The following is a 10,172-nucleotide window of genomic DNA, read 5'->3' as shown; positions in this document are numbered from 1 at the left end:
CAAATGTCAGACATGTCTCTCCACCTCATTCTCATATTTTGCTCTAATTCAGAACTGTGTATTAGATTGTTGTGGAGGACATTAAAATGGAATATTGAACTTATATTGTAGGTGAATGGTGTTTCTCTGTTTTCTGTTATATCTGAGGGTAGGTGTGTTTTTTAGACAGGCTCACATGATCTCTTTTTCCATATATTATATTGTTAGACAGTGAAGAAGGGAGTAAAATGTGTAGTTTAAGCTACAAAGCTTCCAAAATTAGACCTTTACAGTTTCTCAATGAAATCATCTCCAAAGTCAATAATGTATTTGAGCGCGCTCAGAATCAGTGTGTCAACATCCAGCTTCAAGTTGATTTCACTGTGGTAGTTCTTCACGGGAAAGATGCAGTTCACTGGGATTCCCACCTCTGAGCTGTACTCTTCCATCTGAGAATCAAAGAAACACTACATCATGTTCAGGGTTTCAATTCAATTCAATTCAATTTTTATTTATATAGCACCAAATCACAACAACAGTTGCCTCAAGGTGCCTCTGCTTTGTCATCATATTCCTGTACAGTCACAGATGCTCACCTTCTTCTTCAGGTATTTGCTCTTATACACATTCTTCAGGTCCTTTTCAGTTTCAGGACAAGCCTCATCAATTTTGGTAACTATCATCACATGAGGAATCCCTGCAGATGAAAACATTTTGTCAACCATTGAAAATCTTTATGTTCCTGTTTCCTTTCTGCTGTTTGTTTCCTTATTCCTGCCTGTTTGAGACTTAAACATGCTAATCATTTTATTTTTAACCATGTTTGGAGACATGTGTGCCATTTCTTTGGAATTGTTGGTTTTGCATGAGTGTGTTTGAATAGCAGTATAAAGTCTCAAACTTGGTGGGCTTTTTATCCCATACCACAAACCTCTAGAGGTACTTCACATATTTATGTGAAAAAATGTCTAAGAAATCAATATCATGTGGTATTGAATAAGCTAACTAATATTTCACATAACTCAGGCCCAAATCTTGCAAACCATGAGGTTTACAGAGAGACTTATCGTTAATGCCACTGAAGAGCCACAGGAGAGACTACAAGCACATTATCATTATTGGTGCTCCAGTGGAGATGGTGCAGTCCTTCAAGTATCTCTGTGTCCACATCTCCTCAGACCTGACATGGTCTTCCCACATTCAGGTCTAGTACAAAAAGGCTAGGCAGTGGCTGTACCACCTACGTCAACTCAAGAGTCTCTCCACTGATCCTCAGGACTTTCTATACCGGCACTGTGGATAGCATCCTCACACAGAACATCACATCCTGGTATGGGAACAGCTGTGTGAGGGATAAAAAAGCTCTTCAGAGAGTGATCTGTACAGCAGAACGCTGCTGCAGGGCTGCTCTCCCCTTCCTACAGGACATCTACACCAGGAGATGCTGGACTAGAGCAGCTAGGATATTGAAGGATCCGTCCCATCCCAGCAACACACTGTTCCAGCTTCTGAAATCAGGCACAAGATCCCTCACCATCCAAGCAAAAACAGAGAGGCTCAAGAGGAGTTTTTATCCTCAGGCCATCTGTGTGCTGAATCACATACACAAAAGACCCATTACTATCAAATACTGTTCACAAATCTGTCTAAATCTGTGTTAATGAGAACTTCTCGTTTGCCAAGATAATCCATCCTACCTCACAGCTGTGGCATGTCAACATGCTGATTAGACAGCATGAATATTGCAGAGGTGTGCCTTCGACTGCCCACAATAAAGGCCACACAGATTTCTGGACAATAACTGATAGTAATGGGTCCTTTGTGTATGTAGAAAATGTTTCAGCTCAAAATGGGAGCAAAAACAAAAGTGTTGCGTTTATATTTTTGTTCAGTGTATTTTATCTTTATTCATATAATGTACATAACTCACCCACTTGCTGCACATAATGTCATCTATATATATACTCATTCACTGTATATAAAGTTCTGTCTCTCTCTTTTTTGCAGTTGAGCAGTGTATCAAGTCTGACTGCGTGTTATATCTGTCTGCGTGTTATATCTGTATAAACATGGATGTGACAAATAAAGAATCTTGAATCTTGAATGTATATCTTATTCACATAACTCCCACTTATTTTTAGGCCCCTGATTTATCACAGTCTTCAGTAAACTCAGAACATGCCATGTTTGGTCTGAACTTTGGCCAAATATTTGACTAAATATTTCACATCTTTTTCCACAATTGACCAAGAAATCTTTTCTTATACTTGCTATAACTCTTGGTCCTGTCCAGATTTGTGAGTGGAAAGAGGAAAGCTGCTGCTCTGAGCAGTGTTGCCAACTTAGCGACTTTGTCGCTATATTTAGCAAGTTTTCAGACCCCCTAGCGACTTTTTTTCTTAAAAAAGCCGCTAAAAAAAGACGTGAAAGCGCGTATCGCTTTTACTCTCAACAAGCAGCGGGTGCTGTAACACAGTCAGTTCTTCTTTTACTCTTTTACTCTTATGCTGTTTTGTGGATCACAAGGTTTAAAACTACTTATAAACACACACACACAAAGTAACTCCACCAGAGTGCCTATTTCGGATCACTTTTGCCTAAAAGGAGTTTAATTTGTAGTTCTAAATAAACTCTAAATGCATTTAGGACGTTTTTTACTCACTTTATGTCTCTTCCACGATGTCATTTCTCTCTCCAACAACATAGGTTACAATTATATTAGCATGACCAATTATGCAAATTAGGTGATGACGTCATTTAGCGACTTCTAGCGACTTTTAGGACAACCAATAGCGATTTTCCTTACTGAGGAGTTGGCAACACTGGCTCTGAGAGAACATGCTGATGAGCTCTTACCAAGGTCACTGGCCATCTGTCTGACTCTGTACATCTTCTTCAGAACTGAGTCCTTAATTTCTGATGCATTGGCAGAAAGCACACAGACCAGAACATGAACTTTATCTTCTGCCGAGGGGGTCGGGTTGTATTCGGGATGTTTTTCTGACAGTGGAGCCACTGGGTTGAACTAGAAAACCAGTAAAAAACATTAAAAAATAGCCAGGAGTTTTTCTGTCTCATGGATGTTTGAAGTTACAGATAAAAGCTGTTTATTCATCTTATTCATACTTTGATGTTTAAAGCAGTGAATTCATGAAGCTGTTAGAGTTTAACTGTACCACAGGACTCCTTCCAGTCTGTTACTGAAGGTAAGTACTATCACTAGTCTACTGAAAACTCCTAATGTACATAGATCACAGCTCTCACAGCTTGTCATTGAATGAAATAAAGAAAAGGCAGATGTACCAAGTGACCCTCCTTCACGTGTCCCTCCATGGCCAGTTTGATGTCATCAGGATGAACACCAGAGTCAGTCCCCTCCTCCAGACCCATGACATCATTGAAGACCACAGGGTAAACTGTAGCTGAGTTTCCTCTTCCTTCTTTTATTTTATGAGTTTGATACTAAATGAGAAACAGATTAGATGTTGGTTTCTTGACAGTGAAATCTATTGTTTCTCCCTCTGCAACAAAAGTAAAGGAACAGTTTGAAGAAGCAGTGAGCTGAAGCTTTGAAGTTTTCTTACCCTTGTAGTGAAACTTCTGTCAGAAGTCATTGCACTGGCTGCAGCAGGAATCGCAATTCTGCCTCGCAGGACACTGCTGACAGAGCTGATGAAACTGGACTTTCCAGATCCAACGGGCCCGTACAGAAGAACTCGGAGGTGTTTGACGCTGTTGTCTTCAGGCTTGTATTCCTGCACATACTGTAGCGCTTCCTGGTTATTTCTGTTCAAAAGAACAAAATAACATGATGTAATCTGGTTGTGGTGTGGTTTTTAGCTCAGCTGCAGGGGAGGGGTGGAGCAACGCTGCCAGCCATCATCTAATTGTGCCTCTCCTATTTCACACGGTAGCTAGCTGGGACAGAGGTGTCTGTTTTTCACTTATTCTGGAGACATATAAGGGAAGCAATGTTGGCGTGTTACAAAAAGTAAAGTGGGAAGCTGCAAAGCAAAGAAAAATTAAACCTGTTTGAACTACAATGAACTCTGTCAGCCTGCTCATGTGCTGGGATGTCTACAGTAGCATACAGTGTTCTCTAGGAATACAACATGAAGGCTTCAAGTTTTAATGGCTGCCTAGTAAAACATGCTATGCACTGCTGTGTGAAACTCCTGAGAGTTAATGCTGGAACACTTTTCTCTGTGCTGCATTGAAAGAGGATGAGGAGTAAGTGATATTATTAACTAGTCCTCAGCTGATTCCAGCTGCTCATTCTGCATTAACGATGTATTCAGTTATGTGTGAAAAGAAACTCACCCCCAAGAAACTGTTCTCCATGGTTCATCCAGAGCTAAGGGGAAGCCAAAAGAAAAAAGAGACAAATTAATTCATATTATTGTTGAGCGAGAATAATAAGAGTATTTTATCTGAATACTGTCAGAAATCATCTCACTCACCGAGAGAGGGTGAGAGAGAGAGGGTCTCAACTTTAGGAGAGAGAAAAACATTAAGTCATCATTCTTGCATACAAACTCTGCATGTTAATGAAACTTATCCCAGCCATGAAAGGAGAACCCCCCCCATTTCCTATTGGTGGAAAAATGTGCCATGTCAAAATATCAAAAAATGATATGTTGAATGATATAACTTAGTATAACCAAAGTTTTGAGCATTTGAGCCACTTAGGCGCCATGTTTCCTGCCAGGTAAATGACACTCTGCAACGTGGTAGATGTCAAGGCGTCTGGAATCGATAGGGAAATCATTTGCAAAAATGACTAACAATTCCAATTAATTCAAACAGTGAGAACCGGTTCTCAACAAGAACCGTTTTTTTGATTCCCATCCCTAATGCTAGTTCTTCTTTACTCTATAAATTCTTGTTCTTAGGGTTTTTTCCTGTGTCCTCATGTTTAGTGTAGTGTTAGTTCAGTCTTCATGTTCATTATTTTGTTCCCCAGTCAGTCATGTCTCATATCACGCCTGTCTCTGTGCTCCATGTTCCCTTTGTTCACTGTCAAGTCTGTGCCTCTGTCGTGTGTCTAGTTTTTCTTCCCCTTGTCTTGTTATGTCCAATTACTCCCAGCTGTGTTCTCCTCCTGTGTCTCATTCCCTTGTTTTTCCCTTAGTGTATTTATGCCCTGTGTTTCTCTCTGTCAGTGTCACATCGTACCCTCTCAGTGCTTTGTATCTCCTCAGTGCTCCTTGTATTTTCCCTAGTTCTCAATCCCAGTTTAGGTTCCTAGTTTTCATGTTCCTAGTTTCTTGTGTGACAATCCAAACATAAGAGCCATGCGCTCTTATGTTCTGATTGTCTGTGCTACAGCAATAAAGCTGGCGTCCTAAGTTCACTCCTAGTTTCCTGTGATTCCTGCTGTTGGGTCAAATCCTGCCTGCCAAAAAGATGACATGTAGTCTGCTTACTGAAGGAAAGGGACACAGCACCATTATTAACTTATTGATTGAAGAATCAATAAATTGAAGAAAATTGATACTGTGCGCTCATTGGTCTTTTCACATACGAAGAACCTTAAAATGTTTAACTCCTACTTCCTTGTTTTCTACTGGCCTGTGTTTTTTGCATTTTTGAGTTTCTGAGCATATTGTTACAGCAAGTGAAGCCGCCTCCTCTAGTTTATGTCTTTGTCTCAGAGTCCTGCATTTGGGTCCTGCATTACTGACCATACAGCCGTGTATGACATATAGTCACTCAGAGGTTCAAAATGCACAGATTTGCACTTTTCAGCATCGCTGGCACAAAGAAGCTGTTTTCATTTCTTTTAACCAGCCTAACTAAAGACAAATAAAAATGTATTATTATCTGAATTAGGGCTGCCACATTATTTTGATAGTCGACGAGTCACCGATTATTTTTGCGATTGGTCGACTAATCAGATCATGCATCCATTGGACGTAAAACGTACAGCTTATTGCACCATCATGCATCTGCTCTTGTATAACTATCATTAGCTTACAGCTTTAAGTGTTTAAGGTATGTGCTAACTAAAAATAAAGACAAGATGATAGTTTATTAAATTTTAATGAAATTTGCAGATTGTTTCGGTGAAGTTTAATAAACTCATTGCTATCAAAAATATAACGGGACACCGGAGTACTTCTGATAATCAGTTGTCTGCTTGACGTTTATTCAGCTGTGTAAAAACTATAACTTTAATCTCAGCCCAACCGATTTGCCCTGATCTCCACAGTAACAAATAAAATACTAAAAAAGCCAAACAATAACATTTTAAGTTATCTAAGTGACTCATATATGTTTAACCTGAGTAGCAAAAGACGGCGGTGGGTTTGAAAATGATTTGCCGGGAGTCCAGTGTTCTCACGGGCTCTAGTGAGCCTTGCCCCCGGCTAGCTATTGAGCTAGTGGGTAACAGAGCACTTTTGAAAATATGCGGTGTCTTGATAAACTGAGCAGATATTTGAGGTTTACACAGTTACATTCTCACCTGAAAATATGTTAAACGATTATTTTGTGACCCAGAAAAAATAATAACAGTAACATTAAAACAAACTAGCTGCCGCCATTGTTGGAAACTGAGCTGGGCTCCGCTATGAATTCTGGGACACAACTTCTTCTTCTTCGGGGTTTAACGGCAGCTGGCATCCTTGTAAATGCAGTGCTGCCATCTTCTGTTTCAGTCCGTTATTACACTCTTAAATCCTACTACTTATTCCTGCGTCTTTTGTGATCTTACAAAGCTTCAAAAGACGCGTCGACTATTAAATCAGTCGTCAACGTTTTTGATAGTCGACGTAATCGTGACTAGTCGACTAATTGTGGCAGCCCTAATCTGAATTCTATTTGTTTGTGTCAATTTGCAAAATAAAAGTGAAACTGTATGTATAACATTGAGACTGAGAAAATGTCACTCTGTGCCACTTACCAGAAGAAGTACTCCCTGTAGAGAAAATGTCAGATGATCAAATGATTCAATTCAATTCAGTTTTATTTATACAGCACAACAGCTGGCTCAAGGGACTTTATATAGCAAGGTAAAGACCCTACAATAATCAGGCCCAACATGAACTGTCCTGACTGCTGTTTATAAAGAAACAATCACTCCAATTACAACAAATATGTCCATAAATGTACCATGACATTAGTTGTATTTGATAATGCTGAAATGTGTGTGATAAACTGCAGATAATTAAATACAGGAAGTACAGAGTTTAACTACCACTGCTGATGGTCTCAGCGATGCCACTGTCAGCAGCAGAAGACTAAGTACTGGAAAAAAATCCACAAATGATGCCAAAAGCAAACTGATTTGACTCACCCATAGTCCCTGTGGTAGCAGTTAAAACTTTAAACAGTGTCCTATGAAGGATAGCAAGAGAGTGGGGAGATAACTGTAAGTCCACACAATCACTCTCTATCTCACTCACACACACACTCTCTCTCTGAAAGTGAAAGCAAGCAGTGCTGCTGAGAAGTACAGGATTTACTGTAAATCACATGGTAGACGGCTCTGGGTAAATATTTCTGTCCTCTCTCTAAACTGCTTTACTGAATGTATATGAACTTTTTTAATACGTGCTGCGGATTTGGAAAACACACATGTTAACCCGGTGACAGTTGCAGTTCAGGAGCAGTCTCCTCAAGATAACCAAACATCGTAATGTAACACCGTAAAGGACCAGGGCTCTTGACTGCAGCTTCATAGATAATGAGCACTCAGAACTAGCTTCGGCTACGGAGCCTGAGTGTTTGAATAAAACACAAGAAACAGATATAGAGCTCAAAAATACATTATGTTTGTTATGGTAAATGAAAAATGTATTTACATACGTACAAAAATATATATATATGCACATATATCACAAATAAAAATGATGTTAATAATACAAAATGTTGGGTCTGTCTAGCACAGGCCCACTGCTGGAACGAAACAATTTAACTACACCGCAAAAGCATTAAACACCAAGTAGGCAAAGTTCGTTGGGCTACTCATGCATGAGGGAAGCCTGCCCAGAGCCAAGTGACGTTCCACCCACTTGACCTCCGTCAGACTCTCAGCCAGGTTCCCCATAGCACTCCTTTTATTGTGGTTACATGAATATGCATAGGTTCATAGGTTCACATATGACATATACAAACACACAAAGAGTACCTTGCCTGTGGTTTTGTAAGTGTGTGTGTGTGTGTGTGGTGTCATGATGTGACCCCGTGAAGACTCCCCAAAGCTGGTGCCAGGAGTCTAGCGGTCCATCTGAACAAAAGGAACTTAGACTAAACCAGATACAGAGTGGGTGTCCTCCTATACCATAAATCAGTAAGAGCAAGATATAACCTCTCTCCTGACCTTAAGTTGTATGTGCATGCCAGAGCACTCTGGAATGCACACAAAGTTTGCAGACTATTAAGGATCAAACCTTTACCAATCTACAACTAATTATCAAACTCTAAGCATATATAAGTAGATATTTCTAAGAATAAATGACATTCAACAATACAAAAACTAACACAAAACAGCTTATTAGGTTCCAAAAAGGAGGTGGGATGAGGTTTAGTTCGGTATGAGATCACTTTAGTTCCATTGACCTGTGATAGGTCGTGTGTCAACAGTTCAATTCAGTCCATAGGTTTACAAGTCCTACCGCAATGCAGCGGTGGTGGGGTGGCTCGCCATCCTGCGCTGATCAGGGCTGTGATCACGGGGGCAAAAAAACCTGACCGTTGAGTCGATCGAGACAGGGTATAAAGGTGAATGAATCAGCCAGATTATTGCACGCTGTCAATTGGTATGTAGTCTGTAACTTGTCGATATCTGACAAACACGCCAGCCACAGGGACAACAGCAGCCAGGGGAGCAGGGGCCATACAGCTGATCGACCTGGAACTTATACCGGGTTCATTCCCCCCACAATAAAGGGATTCGCCAAAGTGGGGTCAGATGTTACTGTGGTTACACTCTCCCCCCTAAGTAGGCTGGCAGCGAATGACTGGTTGGCTGAGGTGTGGAGGCATCGTCTCCTCTTCTTCATCGTCTTGAAGAGCGAAGGAGAAGACAGAACTTAACCCATGCAGAAAGGTCTGAATGCTCTTTAACAGAGGCTTACCAGGCTTGATGTACTGTAGCCAATCAGGAGGATTTCTGGAGCAGGTTGAGTGCCTCAAGGGTGGTTCTGTCTCAGGACTCAGAGGCTCCTATTCAGTAGGTGAGTGTTGTAACAAGGTATTTCTGGATGGCTGTGGAGTAACTGGATCAGAAGATCGACTTTCTTCATCGTGAGAAGGTTCTGCAAGATCAACCGGCTCAAAGCCAGCTTCCAATGCTTCGTTATCAATAACTTGTTCTTCTTCAACAGGTACAGGTTCTTCTGAGAGAATAGCGTTCTCTTCCTCTGTAGCCAATACTACAGGGACATCTGTAGTATAGTCAAACATAAGCTCATATGGTGAGAAACCTGTAATATCAGTTCTTGTGCAATTGTATGCATGCACCAGGGGCTTTACGAAAACCTTCCAATGAGATTTCTGTTGAGCTGTCAGTGTTCCCAGCATGTCCAGTAATGTTCGGTTAAACCGTTCAACAGGATTCCTTCTTGGATGGTATGGAGTGGTTCTTATTTTGTCGATTTCAGCCATTTCACAAAGCTCTCGGATGATTCTGGATTCAAAGTCAGGGTCTTGGTCACTGTGCAAACTTTCTGGAATACCATAATGCACAAGAAAGTTGTCCCATAAACATTAGGCAACAGTCCTTGCTTTATGGTGTGGTGTTGGCACAGCAATGGCATATTTTGTGAAATGGTCGGTTATGACGAGTATGTCTTTGACTCCACGATCTGGTTCCACAGAGAGAAAATCCATACACACCAGTTACATGGGATGACAGGTTTTGATATTGACCAGAGGTGCGGCTCGTTCAGATGACGATTTGCGTCTCACGCATCTTTCGCAGTGTCGTATTTTATTGACCACATCACTAGTCATCTTAGGCCAATAAAACCGGGAACGGACCAAGTCCAGCCTTCCGTCAATTCCCATGTGACCCATTTGATCATGAAGTTGGTGTAGTAAAACTGGTCGATATTCCTCTGGTAGCACTAGCAGTAATAAAGGTAGATCGGGAAGTTCTTCCCTCAGCAATGGCGGTGGTGACTCTCCTCGCTCAACCTGAGATATGACATGGCGAATGACAGGGTCATTCTGCAAGGTCAGCTATTGAG

The 10,172-nt window shown here is 40.9% G+C and overlaps 1 protein-coding gene across 1 annotated transcript; it reads right to left on the bottom strand.

Moving 5' to 3' along the window:
- Nucleotides 1-266: 266 nt before the first annotated feature.
- On the bottom strand, nucleotides 267-7,280 carry LOC134622778 (interferon-induced protein 44-like). Its single transcript, XM_063468131.1, has 7 exons — nucleotides 7,277-7,280; nucleotides 4,300-4,333; nucleotides 3,564-3,765; nucleotides 3,283-3,441; nucleotides 2,836-3,004; nucleotides 576-676; nucleotides 267-428 (listed from the first exon to the last, which is right to left on the bottom strand). The coding sequence occupies exons 1-7, from the start codon at nucleotides 7,278-7,280 to the stop codon at nucleotides 267-269; spliced, it is 831 nt and encodes a 276-aa protein (XP_063324201.1).
- Between the last annotated feature and the right edge of the window lie 2,892 nt (nucleotides 7,281-10,172).

The sequence above is a fragment of the Pelmatolapia mariae genome, linkage group LG3_W (genome assembly GCF_036321145.2).
Source record: "Pelmatolapia mariae isolate MD_Pm_ZW linkage group LG3_W, Pm_UMD_F_2, whole genome shotgun sequence".
NCBI lineage: Eukaryota > Metazoa > Chordata > Actinopteri > Cichliformes > Cichlidae > Pelmatolapia > Pelmatolapia mariae.
The sequence above is the reverse complement of the archived record's forward strand: the minus strand, read 5'-3'. Positions and strand labels throughout refer to the sequence as shown.